The sequence below is a fragment of the Hemicordylus capensis genome, chromosome 3, assembly GCF_027244095.1.
Source record: "Hemicordylus capensis ecotype Gifberg chromosome 3, rHemCap1.1.pri, whole genome shotgun sequence".
Taxonomy (NCBI): Eukaryota; Metazoa; Chordata; class Lepidosauria; order Squamata; family Cordylidae; genus Hemicordylus; species Hemicordylus capensis.
This window is the reverse complement of record NC_069659.1, coordinates 64832866-64848293: the sequence shown is the minus strand read 5'-3', so window position 1 is coordinate 64848293 and position 15428 is coordinate 64832866. Positions and strand designations below refer to the sequence as shown.

General features: G+C 41.4%; 1 protein-coding gene across 2 annotated transcripts in view; it reads right to left on the bottom strand.

The window, feature by feature from the left end:
• The window catches only part of CRYBG3 (crystallin beta-gamma domain containing 3), a 93116-nt gene that overhangs the window by 13402 nt on the left and 64286 nt on the right, over positions 1–15428 (bottom strand). For both annotated transcript variants that reach the window (XM_053308755.1, XM_053308756.1), the window contains exons 13-18: positions 11458–11600; positions 10896–11022; positions 9920–9952; positions 5160–5269; positions 3634–3760; positions 904–1043 (exon numbers count right to left, since the gene is read on the bottom strand). In XM_053308755.1, the coding sequence (XP_053164730.1) occupies positions 904–1043; positions 3634–3760; positions 5160–5269; positions 9920–9952; positions 10896–11022; positions 11458–11600 (680 nt within the window). The remainder of the gene's footprint in view (positions 1–903; positions 1044–3633; positions 3761–5159; positions 5270–9919; positions 9953–10895; positions 11023–11457; positions 11601–15428) is intronic.

Below are 15428 nucleotides of genomic sequence, written 5' to 3'. Positions count from 1 at the left end.
GGAAGCAGGTGCTACCTTTACACGGCTAATAGCTTGGGGAACATATGGAGATTTGCCCAGGGAATCGGCATGGAAACAATCCCCTGCCGCTATAGGGGGCCCTGCACAGATTTTTGAAAAAGAAAAGAGATTCTAGAAACTCCAGTCATGGACCTTTGTAGCAGTTTCCTGCTCTGAGTGTGGGGATGGATTAGAAGATTAAAGGTCCCTTCTGTCTCTGAACTCTCATTAAAATTTCATTTGGCCCTGGAAAGGTTGAGAAGATTGCCTGGGAGCTACCAATCAGAGGAACTCACAATGCATTGACACCACCCACTGGCTCATATACTGCACAGCAAGCCCCCTGTCTAAGTGACAGGCGTGCTTGCTGCTTCTGCAGCACTTTAAGCTCCGCCAACACAGCTTGCAAAGGCAGGGAGGCTCCATGCCTCCTAAAGAGTGCATCCTTGCACTCCCGCTGCTACTCCCATTATTCTCAATGGAATAGCAGCAGAAGCAGGAGGATGCACTCCTTAACAGGCACGGAGCCTTCCAGACTGAGCAAGTTGCAAAAGTGGTGCTTAAATTGGCTCAGCAGCAGTAAGCACGCCTATTGCTTAGACTGACTGCTCACTGTGTAGTATCTTATTTATTTATTCTTTCTCTCTGTAAACCGCTCTGAGCCATTTTTGGAAAGGCAGTATAGAAATCGAATTAAATTAAATTAAATTAAAAGGGAGCCATATGGTGTGGTATGGGAGCCACTCTCATCATTTGGGACTACTTGGAAAAATTATTACCATTTGTCCTCAGCTAAATATGCACAAAGAGGGGAAAGCAGAAAATACTTGTGGATGTAAAGATAATAAAGGAATTTCATTCTCAAAATTGTTACTTTATTCTACCAAGTGATATGATACTTACAATCCACTTCTCACCCATACAGACTGGGTAAGAAAGTGCAGATCCTTATTTAGAACTGAACTGGAAGCTTCTTGCAAGTGCAGCTCTCTGCCTTCACAATTGTCCAAAGCAAAAAGGCTGATGAATGGCTCAGCAAAAACCTACAAAGGAGAGAAAGGTTGGGTAATATCTGCACTGAGCAAGTGGTGATTAAGGCATTTTCCTCACTTCTCCAGCCTCTCTGCTTGCAAGGCAATGAGCCGGTCTTACTGTTTTCTCCCTATATACACCTTTAAAGGGACAGGGTTTAATTGGGCGAGTTAAACTATGGTTGCACTGCATTTCTGGAATCTTTACTAAGGTAAAGTTTAGTTTATTACTATCAACGATCAAAGATCAGCAAATACAATTTAAAACTTTACAGAAAAGTATGGATAAAATGAATACATAAAATAACAATGGTAATAATCAGAAGGAAAACAAATCCCATCGACAAATAAAAATAGCTGTTATCTAGCATCCTAACCGAAGTGTAAAGACAACAAATCAGTTAGTGCTTATAATGTGTTATGTCTACACTAGAGCATTCTCTCACACACCTTCACAGAATGATTTCTTGAACTCCTACAAACTAGATATTCTATACAGCAGAAGTATACCTCATTCCACCATGTTTCTTCATATAACTATGCTCAGAATTCAGAAGCGATGTACATATCCAAACAATGCAAGCCAAATTACTACGACGATGACTACTATGAATCAAGTTTGATTGAATGGATAAGATTAATAAAGTAGCTTCCAGAGAGGATTCCTCATAATTGGAAGTTAATACGTTAAACAGATATCCGTCAGGGATAGATTAAATGTAATTAACTCTGGCTTATTTCCAAGGGATTGGTAAAGTTATGTTTAAAATTCCTTCCACGCCAACAATGCTATAAATACCTAGGAGCCTATCATCAAACCGGTTGTACCCCAAATACTTGGGTTTAAACCACTTTTATCCCATTTCCCTTTGATGGTACCACATAGTCTTAAATACTTCAGCTGAACTGGGCCACAGACTGGAGTATTTGAAAACAGTTGTGCTTGCTCAAAACCAATTACCTTTGACCATGTGTGCAAAGGAGCCATTTCAAAAATGAGTGTTAACATAAATTTCTATAAACAGAGGCTCAAAACCATTGTGCACAGAAGTAAATCAACTGCTAATCATTGTTATGTTCCTGAATGTTTGGATCAACATTTAACAGTGTTACCAAAAACAGCTTTCTAGAACAGCAAGTGCTAAACTGAACATTATTTGGATATAAAATCTGGACAAGTTTCTTCTTGCACAAAGGTCTTTATTTCCTGCCCTGAAGCCCCCTGAGCACACTACATAATGTTCTTAGCATTGCCAATCTTGCTGGCAGTTATTAAATGTTCCAATACATTTCAAATTAGCCAGATTCTTGCAGTGAATTTAATGAGAGCAAAATGACACAGTAAAACAAACATGAGGCTCAGAAAAATGTCTCTTCAGAGGGCAGAGGGAGGATTAAGTACACTCTAGGAACATACTATGTGCAGTCAGATTAAGTATGGATTAAGGACAGTCAGATGAGGAGTAGGTCAGCAACTACTCCAGCCAGACTTGTAGTGCTCCACAGAAGTTTAATACCTTTGACTTTTAAATTACTACCTGTTTAAAATGCAAGGAACTCTTACATAGGTGATTTTTTTTTTTTTTTTGCTAAACACCCCAGTTTAGAACAGGACTCTACCCATGTTTCTCCAAATGCCATGAGCTCCCCAAGATCAGTGTGACCAAATCCTGTTATTTCAGTCCTCTATTGTACGGTTGTGTAAATACTTCATTGGATTGCTTTTTAGGTAAGATCAAAGTCTTTTTAGATAGACTTGTCTTCCTCTGATATCAGTGGCTGATATCCTGATTACGTATGCAGCCATGTGCATCAGGAAGAAGAGTGTCCACTAGGGGTGTACACGGAACCGCCAACTGCGGTCCGGCACTGGGGTGGGGCGCTGTAATGCTTAGAGCAATTGGGGCGGCAGGACACCTCCCTGCCGCCCCTTCCCTGACGTTGCTTGAAAAAAATGCCCAGCAGTCTGCTGGCATTTTTCCAAGCAACGTCGGGGAAGGGGCGGCAGGGAGGTGTCCTGCCGCCCCAATTGCTCTAAGCATTACGGCACCAAGCGGGAAAGCAGCGGGAGAGGTAAGTAAACCCTCCCGCCGCTCTTAAAGGTACCCCCCCACCCGAACCGGACCGGTCCAGAGGCTTTTTGAATGGCCTCCGGACCGGTCTGGGCCCATCCCTAATGTCCACTGCAGGAAGATTCCTTAGCTCCATGGTGTCTATTGTGCAAGGGGAAAGGCAGTTTTCACCACTCTTTCCTTCATCCAGAAGTGCCCTGGGCCACCTGATTATCTCTTCCCTGAACGTTCTTAGGGCTGTGCAACCCTCAGGAACATATTTTTTAAATGGGTGCAGGGAGCTCCTCTTATGGCCGCAAGAGAGAACAGTGAAAATTACACACACCCCTTGCGTGAGCTAAGGAAGGGCTCTGCAGCGGGCTGGTTTCTTCATGGTGTGCAGCTGCATGCTTAATCAGGATGTTGGCCTAATTACTAACAAAATCAAGTCTCTGGGTCAAGGTGACAATACCACTAGTCTCTGTGAATATTTATTTCTGAAATGTAATAGGCTTCTCCGGAATATGACTGGCTATGGAAATAGTCCTTACATATTCAATAGGCTTAAGGGACTTGACTGTGGCTGCTGGACAGCCACAGGAAGCAAGGTCAGTGTAGAGGTCTTCTTCCAGCACACACTGATTATCTGCAGTTTCTCCCTGGTAATGTAGTAGCCAACTGAAAAAATAAGCCCAAGAAAAAGTTATAGGGGAATATTAATTATGTTTTCAAAAATAAGTAATTTTTAAATCAGAAAACAAGCATTAATTTCATTTTCAGGTATTACAAGCATTAACAGAAAGAATCTGGTGATGCAGAAACAGAAAATAAAGACATGGTTGATAATGCATATACTTAAACTTGGCATTAGTGGTCATGAATGGGAGGCTTACACAAGCTATTTTTCGCAACATGTTACAAATAATTGTGTAAAGTCTCCATAAGAGTGTAATTACCGGTAGCTCTTTTCATCTTAAAAGTGAGGCAATATCAAGGCAGTTTCAAAACAAATAGGACCATAAAATTCTGAAAGCAGTAAGTTCTTTGATCATTTGGAGAGGTCTGGTTATAGTTGCCACTGGCTCATTTGGTGGCAATTCAGGACTGGGCCTTCTCTGTGGCTGTCCTGGGGGTTTGGAATATGCTCCCTGTCAAAATAAGAGCATCTCCATCTCTGTTTGCTTTTAGGAAGACTCTCAAAACACACCTTTTCCCTAAGGATTTAAAATTAATTTCAGTTAAAACTGTTTGTTTTTATCCCATGAAATTGTTTTAATTTTTTATTCTTATAATTCTAATTGTTTTTACTCTGTTTTATATTTGTTGTTTTAAATTGTGTACACCGCCTACAGATAGGGGTGTGCACAAACAGTTCTATAATGAATCGGTCTGCTGCAAACTAGGCTGGTTTCATGGTTCGATTGCAAACTGGACTGGCTTTCAGGAAAGGCAGAATGGTCCGAGATAGAACCGAATCCTTGCCCAGTTCATGGTGGACTCATTTGCCAGTTCGAGTGGCTATGGGAATGTCAAAAGTTGCTTTTAATAAAGGTAATAAAACTTAGGGTGGGATGGGGTGAGCCATCTTTAGAAGTAAACGAGAAGGTGCTGGTACTGGTCTGGTACCGTTTCTGGAAGCTGCAGCAGCACTCCCCACAGTAGCACAGTCTCAAGGTAGTGGGCCCAGCATTCAATCAACTGGCCTCAGAGACCAGGTGTATTAGTACCAGGCCAGCCGCCCAGCCACCACTGGGCTGCTGGGGGGAGTGCTGTTGCAGCTGCAACTTACAGGAGCGGTAGCAGACCAGTAAGCTGCCAGCACCCTCTCATTTACTCTTTAAAAGGTGCCTTGCTCTTGCCGCCTCCCCTCCCCCCCCGGCGCCACCCTCACCGGATGCCCTAAGTTTTAACCCCTTTATTAAAAGCAACTTTAACACATACACATAGCTGCTTCAATTCGCGGACCAGCCGGTCAGTCCCAATTTTGACGGAACCGTGGAAAACCGTCTGTACACAGATCCGCCTGATATGTGTTATTTAAGCTGCTTTAGAAATGATAATGAATAAATCAACTCACCATCCCCGTAGAACTTTAAAAGAGCAGGGTGTGAATGATGTAAATTCAGCAACTTCAGTTGTAAAGTCTATACATTTGCCCTGGAAATGTGTTTTACTGAAAGCTTTAAGCTGGAAAAAGCAAAATAATAATAATATACTAACAACCACCACCACCAGCAGCTAGAAAATGAGTGTCTATATTGTTATAAGCAGCTGTTGTGACAGGGAATGCTGCTCTAACTATACATTCTGATGATTTAAAGAGGAACAAAAGTTATATTTAAAGACAACATTTTCCTTATACATGTAGTTTTGTGCCAGATTGGTCAACATAAAAGTGTTGGCATACAACCTGCCTTGCTTGCTACAGATACAGAACACTATTTGGCACCTACCCTAATGGGTAAGGGAGCAAGAGCAACTAGAAAGTTGTGACTATGCCTTGATTGATTGATTGATTGATTAAGTGCAGTCTCTTAATGACCACATAGATGGATTCTCTCCAGCATGATGTATCTTCAGCTTGGCCTTCAAGGTCTCTCAGTCGTGCATTCATTTCTGTCGTAAATCGAGTCCATCCACCTTTCTGCTGGCCATCCTCTTCTCTTTCCTTCAACTTTCCCCAGCATTATAGACTTCTCAAGGGAGCTGGGTCTTCGCATAATGTGTTCTAAGTATGATAGTTTGAGCCTGGTCATTTGCGCCTCCAGTGAAAATTCTGGATTGATTTGTTCTATGATCCATTTGTCTGTTTTCCTGGCTGTCCATGGTATCCTCAAAAATCATCTCCAACATCAAAGTTCAAAAGCATCAATTCTTTTTCTATCTTGCTTCTTCAAAGTCCAGCTTTCACATCCATAGAGTATCACGGGGGAAACCACTGTCCAAACGATTCTAATCTTTGTAGGTGTAGACACGTCATGGCATCTAAAGATCCTTTCCAAGCCCTTCATTGCAACCCTACCAAGTGCTAGTCTGTGGCATATTCCTTGACTGTTGGATCCTTTACTGTTGATGGTTGATCCTGAAAGGCAGAAGCTATCCACCACTTCAATGGCTTCATTGTCAATTCTGAGGCTGGTTACTGTACCCATTGTCATTAGTTTAGTCTTCTTTACATTTAGTCTCAGTCCCATTTTTTTCACTGTGCTCCTTGAATTTAATTACTAGAGCTTGCAGATCATCTGCATTCTCAGCTATCTGAGTGGCGTCATCCGTGTAGCGCAGTTTATTGATGTTTCTTCCTCCAACTTTAAAACCACGCTCATCTTCTTCCTATCCAGCTTCTCTCAGTATACATTCCGCATATAAATTGAATCAAGAAGGAGAAAGTATACAGCCTTGTCTTACTCCTTTGCCCATCTGGAACCAGTCTGTTTCACCATGTTCTGTCTGGACTGTGGCTTCCTGTCTTGTGTATAGGTTTCTCATGAGAACAATGAGATGTTCTGGGATGCACATTTTCCTAAGGATATTCTACAACTTGACATGGTTGACACAATCAAAGGCTTTTATGTAGTCAATAAAGCACATATAGACTTCTTTCTGGTATTCTTTGGCTTTATCAGTTATCCAGCGTGCATCAGCAATGATGTCTCTTGTTCCTCGGCCTTTTCTGAAACCAGCTTGAACATCCGGCATTTCCCTTTCCATGTAGGGCTCTAATCTGCATTGGATGATCCTAAGCATTATTTTGCTAGCATGTGAAATTAAGGATATTGTGCGATGGTTTGCACAATGTTAGGTCTCCTTTCTTTGGAATGGGTATGTAAACTGACCTCTTCCTATCTATTAGCCACTGTGTTGTTCTCCAAAATTGCTGGCACAGTTTGGTTAGAGCCTTGACTGATTCTTCTTCTGTTGCCTGCCATATTTCTGTAGCTATTCCATCAATTCCTGTAGCCTTCTGACTTGGTAATGACCAGAGTGCTGATCTAACTTCATCTTCCCATACAAGAGGTTCTTGCAAGTAAGGAATATCTTCTAGTGTATCTTGGATATTGATGACCCTGCTGTACAGATTTTCAGTATACTCCTTCCATCTCTGTTTGATTTTTCTCTGAGTCAGTTATTATCTGTCCTTTGGCATCCCTTAACATACCAATTCGACGTTTGAACCTCCCTTTGAGTTCAGAGATCTTTTGGAAAACTTTCCTTGTTTTTCCGTGTTTATTTTCATCCTCAAGGTCTTTAAAGATGTCATTGTAGTATTGCTCCTTGTCTCTTCTAACAGCTTTCTGAAATTCCCTATTAAGTTCCTTCCTTAGGTCTTTATCTTTCTCGACTTTGGCTTCTCTCCTCTTCTGGGAAATTTCCACCATCTGTTCTGACATCCATTTTGCTTTCTTCTGTTTCTTGGTCTTTGGCAGTCTCTTTTCACATCCATCCTTAACAACTTCTTTGATTTCATTCCACAATTCCTCTGGTTCCCTATCAGTGAGGTTCAGAACTTCAAAGTGGTTCCTGATGTTCTCCTTGGAAATAGTGGGTACATTCTCAAGATGATATTGTGGAAGCTGGATAGCTTTGTTTTTCTGCTTTAGCTTGTTTTGGAACTTGCACATGAGCAGTTCGTGATCAGTTCCACAATCGGACCCTGGCCATGTCTTTGCTGTTATAACTGAGCTCTTCCACCTCATTGCACCAATAACTAATCAATTTGATTTCTGTGTACTCCATCTGGTGATGTCCATGTGTACATGTGTACAGGCACCACTTTGGTAGTTTGAAGAATGTGTTAGCAATGAAGAGATCATTGGCTTGGCAGGAACTAATAATTCGTTCTCCTGCTTCATTTCTGTTTCCTAGGCCATATCGGGAGACTGTGTTTTCCTCCTTACCTTTTCCAACTTTGGCATTCCAGTCTCCAGCCACCAGCATCGCAACTTACTTGCATATTCTGTCAATTTCAGACTGAACTTGAGCATAAAACTCATCAACTTCCTCTTCTTCTGCATCAGTTGTTGGGGCATAGACTTGAAGAACTGTCATGTTAAAGAGTTGTCCACAAAATCTAATGGATATTAGTCGGTCACTGGCCACATTTTACCCGTACTGTCATTGCTATATCCTTCCTGACTATGAAAGCAACACTATTCCTTCTTTGGTTTTCGTGTCCTAAGTAGTAAATGATATGATTTTCTGACTGAGTGTCCCATTCTAGTCCATGACATTACTCTGTAGTCGATTCATTTCATCTTTCACTCTGTCAAGCTTTCCCATATTCATGCTTCTTACATTCCACGTTCCCAGTGTAATTCTGTCTTTGCAGCTTCGGATTTTGTTTTCCCACACGGCAACATCAGCTGCTAGACGTCCAAAAGGCTTTATTCTAACTGCGTCATAAACACCATCGGTACTCAGAGATCCTTGGCTCTTCCTCAGTAGCATGATGAGTACCATCCAACCTGAGAGGCCCATCATCCGGCTCTACATTGACAATCATTCGATTTTGTCTACCCATGTGGTTTTCTTGGTAAAACACAGGAGTGATTTGTTCCTGTATTTTACTATGTATTTACACTATGTTTATGTAAAGCATAGTGACTATGCCTTACATAGGGATTTAAAAGGGTGGGCACAGCCCAGTATCCAGGAAGAGGCAATGAAAACACCTTGTGAAAAGAAGAGTATAGCACAAGATTAGTCTCAAATTAGGAGATCTTGATAATGTTGTGTTTTAACTACTGTTGGATTAAATAGTGTGCAACATTTCTAACTTGTCCAATAACTAATGAAGTACAGAATGAATTTTGGGGCATTTTGATTTAGCTTAGTTTCCCAATATGCTTTCTTTAATGTTCTGACCTCCATGACTTTGGTACTTTGTAGTTCTGCCACAACACAATGCCTGACCCATAGTCTAATGGTGCAAGGATGTTGCAGTAACTAGTTCCACTAAAGCTGGAAGCTTGCTTTCTAGACTTGCATTACAGTCGTGCAACAGAGTGCGCTGGCAGAATCTGTGGCATGCTTCCTGTTATGAAACCTTTGCATCAGTCCATTTATGTTTCAGGGAATAATGCAAAACTATCTGCTATCCATTTGCACAAACGTAATAGTTGCACAAATGGATCAAAAGAGCAAGAGACTGAACAACTTTGAGCTCCCACTCAGCTTCTTATACAATTGTATTGCGTGATCCTCAGGAACAAGTTTATATTTATTATTATTATTATCATCAATAATTCAATTTCTATACTGCCCTTCCAAAAATGGCTCAGGGTGGTTTACACAGAGAAATAATAAATAAATAAGATGGCTCCCTGTCCCCAAAGGGCTCACATTCTAAAACAAACAAACACAAGTTAGACACCAGCAACAGTCACTGGAAGTACTGTGCTGGGGGTGGATAGGACCAATTACTCTCCCCCTGCTAAATAAAGAGAATCACCACGGTAAAAGGTGCCTCTTTGCCCAGTTAGCAGGGGATACAATTATACAATTGTAAAGGACTTCTGAATGGAAGAGAGATATGTAGAAATAGCTTCCCCCTCCCACTCTATGCCTGGTCCACAGAAAGAAGCTTTCAGCATAGGGATGCTGAAGGCTTCTTGCACACCTCAATCTGGCAATGGAGGGCTGTGCATCATGCCAGTCATTATTTAAATACCACTGAAAATAATGGTTAACTCTAGTTTAGATTAGGCCCTAAACGTAAACTTACAAAATCTTATAAAAAATTACTGGGAAGAAGTTTACAAAAATCCAGCAACCCAACAGAAGAATTTTAGGTGGGGAACTGACTGCTAGAAATTATGTTATCTTTTAAGAACTTACCCAGTGTGTGGGTTCATGATTTCCCAATGGCTCCTGCAAAAAAGAAATAATATATAGAACACATATTAAGAACCTATCAATTAATCAAAGACACTCAACTTTGTTTTTCACTTACAAAGTGAAAGAGACTTTGTAGATACAGTATACATAAAATGTGGATGGTATATCCTCCTCTGCTTTACCCCCACACTGTGTTGAGTTGTCCTGTCTACAATAAGGGAGGTTTCAACATTAGACAGATTATCTTTATGGAAGTGTTCGTTGGTCAAATCAACAAAATAACTTAATTTCTTCTGGCCAAAAGCAACAGATAAAAAGCCACCTTTGGAGTTCTATATCGCCTGGCAACAGGATGTGTACATCATTTCTTTTTGTTTTGTATCCTAAGGACTGTTTTAATGATCAAGGGCTGTATAGTTTTAAAGTTCTGTAAATTTTTGTTATTCTCCTCTGAAATTTCAGTAGATCAGAACACATCTAGCTTGTGGTGGCTTTCTTCAATTTTATGGTACCTCAGATAAACTGAAACAAAAACCCTCCTTACAACAAACCCTCCAGTACAACAGGGGCAGCTATATTGGTTTGGAGCAACAAAACACACCAAAGAGTCTTGGGGCACTTTAAAGACTCAATTTTTTTTGTAGTATAGTTTTTTTGGTGAAACTTTATGCAACATTAGTCTTTAGAGTTAACTTTGTTAGTCTTTAAGATGCCACAATATTCTGTACTGTTTTAACACAATAGAAAAACCTTTAAATAAGTTTAAAAACAGGAAACTAGCCCAGAACCCTATGCATGTAAGGAGAAGTCCTTCTCGCAGTTTATATGGAGCATTCGTAGTGCCTCAGCTTAGACTGTGATAAGAGGGTTTTGTTTTCTTTTTAAGAAGGATTCACTTTATTGTATATCACCATAATTAAAACAATATACTTCATTTTTAGTGTGGTATGCCATTTCCCACCAACTAATAACTCACCAACTTAATGGGACGGATTGACATGATCGTTTCACTGGATCCTCCCCAATCAAAAAAACATTTATATTTTCCTTTCTCCAATATATATTGTTCTCCACAAAAGTACTTCTGCTCATAGGCAACCCATCTAGAAATGATACACAAGAGGAGTTCTGAGGCACAAATACATAAGCCAGCTAGTTAAATTTATACTAATAATGGGGGAAAAAATGCTCAAGAATTTTCAAATGCTTCAATGAAAATGGATGAAAGAGGCATTGAAAATGCATATCCCGTGTTTTAATATTACTTATTATATTTACTGGCTGACATGATGAATAGTCTTCCATTGCCCTAACACTCCACTCCAGGCTTGCTGCGGAGTCCCAAGGCAGTGTCAGGGCTGCTCAGAATGAGTGATTGCTTCCACTACAATGGGGAAAACTGTGGAAGCCCTGGTAGTACAACCACTTATTCTAAGTAGCCCTGATGCTACCTGGGGACTCTGCAGTTGGGCAATGGAATACTGCGCATCAAGTCACCCACACATTTTTCACTTCACAAAAATCGAAATGGAACTTACACCCCACACTTCACACTAACTGATCTTGTCACTAAACCAAATCCAGCCTGTTCCAAATCAGGAATTTCTTGATTGACAATCTCCAGCAACTTTCCATTTTCCTCATCCATTTCAAAAAGCGTGATTTTAGATTCCATAAAGTCCTGTAATTTAAAACTTAAAATTAGAAAATATTTGATGCAAGTTTATCTGTTTTTACATAAAACACAAAGGTGTTATTTAATCATGTGGCAGAAGAATTCTATGGCCGACATCCAGACTAATGCTGCACTGGTGCTGTGGGAGAGGGGTGATTTGAACCTATTTTCCCTTTCCTCTTTGAGAGGCTCACTATGCCTCTCAAATTTATGTCCCTGAGGGCTCATGAGGGTCAAGGCAGCACTAGCACAGTCTTAGTGTGGATGTCGGCCATCAAAAATTACATAGGGATTTAGAACAGTTTTGGAATAAGGACAATTTTTTCATCAGGTTATCCAGGCAATTCTGACACAGTTTTGACATACAGAATTTCTTTGACTAGGGCCTTGAGCCATTTTATTATGTTCATTATTGCAATGAAAACACCTATCCAAAGAAAACATATATATCAATGACCAGGAAATGTTGGGCAATATAACCCGACAATATTCTCTCCCCATCCTTGATTTTTTTTTTAACATGATGTATATTTTAGACAGAGCCTTTATACATAAGTTTTGTAGATCTCAAGCTTGCTGTATTCTTGAAATATATATGAAAGAAGAAAGGTTTATACTATACAGATTTGGTTAAGGGTGGCTCATTAATGAGGTGAGGTGGGGAGCTCAGGTGGCACCTGAGCCCTCAGCCGGTGAGTTCAGGCATCTGTCTGTGGAGTCACCTCACCTCATCTCATTCACCCCTCCCAACAGTTTGCCCCTCTCCATTTCCACACACAGGATAACTGGGTGGTTTAACTTGCTGGGCATTTAAACTGGAGATTGGCAGGGAGCTGATCTCTGGTTTATATGCCTGGCTGCCCAGAAGGTTAAGCAGTCTGCTTATCCTGTGTGAGGAAAGGGAGGGCAGTGAAGAGAGCTGTCTCCCCTTCCTGTCTCCCCCTTGTTCCACCTAGAGGCATCCATTCTCATGCAGTAGAGGGAAGAGAGCAAGAAAGAAAGCACACAGTCTAGCCAGGGGCATGGCCAGCATGAGGAGGCATGGCCAACACCAACTCAATCAGCACACTTGCTCAAGCCAGCATTGGATTTTGACATTGCTAGTGAGAAAGACAAACTTTATTCCCAGGTGGTATTCTTCTTCCTTTGTTTGGATCCAACCGTCAAAATATTAAGATTCTGATTACAGAGGAAATTAAGCTTAGGCACAATCCTAAAGGTACTTACTTGCCAAAATCCAATTGATATTATGGATCTATGCTTGAAGAGTGATAATGGGATTGCAACCATATTTTATCATTATACAAAAGGACTAGGGCGTGCAAAATGGTTTGATGTTGAAACGTTTCTACTCAAAAATGAGCTGTTTCAAGTGTCTTGAACTTGAAACAAAATGATTTTTAAATAAAGGGCCTGTTTCACGCTCAGAACAAAACCCCGTTTCAAGTCTAAACGTTTCAACATTCTGAGCATCATTTTGGAGGCCTATTTTTTTCCTTGCTAATTGGTTTTCTGGCACTGGCTTCTGCTTGGCTTGTGACCTCCTTGTTTCTTGGTTGGCTTGTTATAATACAAATCAAAGTTGTCATGGGCAACTGTCTGGGGGAAATCCAAAGGAGGAAGTTGCTCTAGTTGAGCTTATGGCTATGCTTGCTGCTAAGGGTGCTGCAATGTTGTTGCAATGCTAGGAAGTAAGGAGTCATAATTGTGTGTGAGAGAGCAACTAATGTCAATGTTACTGCAGTGCAGGCACTGTTACTGGCAGTGGATTCTGAGTCAGCGATTCTTTTTTGTTCATTTTTGGACTGTGTTTGAAATGCATGTTCTGTGTTGGGAGGGACAGATTACCTTTTACTATGTGCTTCTGCAGTGTTTTCAAGACAGGGTTGCAAAATGCATTACAAATTGCAGTGCAAAACTAGTGTGCATGCACTCTGTGAGTGCAGCTTGTTCTGGCCATAGGGAACAATGGAGCAACTCGAAACATCCAATTGTTCTCCATGGGTAGCTCCTCGATATTAAACACATTCTTAACCTTTCCCCAAAACCTCCATAGGATCTATGGCAGTTTGGGAGGAAGGTTAAACATTTGTTTTAAATCACCCTGCTTGCCCATTTCTTTTGTGGGCTGGGTGGTAGGTAGCACCCATCATGCCCTGCCACCCAACCCACTCTGGTGTCCTTAGGAGCTAACCATGGGGAACAATGGGGAGGTTCGAGTTTCCCCATTGTTCCCTATGGTCCAAATATGTGAAACGTTTGAGTTTTGTTCCATTTAAACAGCCAGGTCGACCACTTCAACAAAACATTTCAACCATCTGCATTTTGTTTTGAGCTCAAAACAAAAGCAAAATCCATTTCGTGTGCATCCCTATAAAGGACTGCATTAACAGCCTTACAATGCAGGTACTTAATTCACACATTTGAGAAATCTTTAGTAGGTCAGGTTTAGCTCATGGACTCATATCTTCTCATGCTTTGCAAGAAAAATTGGTATGTCAAACTGTCTTCAAAAAGAACCATACACAGCACAAATAAGTGTTTTCTCTCACGAGTCTCCCATTAGACTGGTTTCCCTGCGCAGCTGCTGACAAGGCAACCAGGACATTCAGAAATTCATTTCCAGGAGAACTTAAATCTTCTGCTGACAACACAGCCATACCTTTCAATATTCTATATTATGATGCTTTTGTAGTACACAGGAATCCTATATCTCAATCCAGAGAAGGCAAACTGTTCACAAAAGCAGGCTTCCATCCCCCTATCAGGAATCATGGGTCTAAACATACATCCAAACATGTATGTCTAAACATACATCCAAATCTGGAAGTAGTCTATGCACACTGCATTGCTTTCAATGGTATGTACATTGTTTTCATCATATCCCTATTCATATCTAAAGGTGGACAGGAATGCACGGTCAAGTGCACAAATTAATGGGAGCCCAACTGAAAGTAATAGCCTTCCTCATTGGTGTGTGCATGCAGTTTCGGCTTGGGATTTCTGATATGCACGCACCAGTTTGCTTCTACCCGTGGATTGTCCTTTCTGGATTAGAATTCTAGTGCATGAAGTTTGCTTATGTCCTTGTTACCAATGCTCAATCACTCCTCAGCAGGACTAAATCAATTCTCTGAAAAATATTAAACCAGGACTTTACAGCTTTGGCCCTGAAGCTGTTTTGGCCCTGCAGACTACAACTCCCGTAATCTCCAGCCACCGTGACCAATAGTGAGGGATGATCGGAGTTGCAGCTGGAGGGCCAAAGTTGTGTAGTCCTGGTTTAAACAACGGTGCTCTTTGCTTATTTTGTTTACTAGTTAGAAGGTACCCTAGGCATACATATCTGTACATACACACACACTCCTATATATAGAAAACTGCAACAATCTGTCCAGAGTAACTTGCCTGGCCTCAAGGCTTCAGTCAGAGCCATGGAATAAGCAGTAGGTGCTCTGGTGCTAGATGTGAACATTTTGCACAAACATCATGCTGGAGAATAGGCTTCCTGCAAAAGGCCTATCTATATATTTAATTCTCTTAAATGTACGGTTGCTAATCATGTGTGTGGCAGCTCTCATGAGAGAGCTGCCGATTAGCAATGGGGATGGGAGAAGTGGCGTGACAGGCTGGCCGGCCACAGAGAAGAAGCGGCAGGCCAGCTGGTTGTACAGGGGGAGCTGCTGCCACCAGGCCAGCTGGCTGTGCAGGGGAAGTGGCCGCCACCAGGTGGCCGGCGAGGAGAAGTGGCAGGCGGCCAGCGAGGAGAAGCAGCCTGGCCAAGAGAGAACAGGCTGGGGGCAGGGGGAGAAAGAAATGAAGATGGGGAGGAGA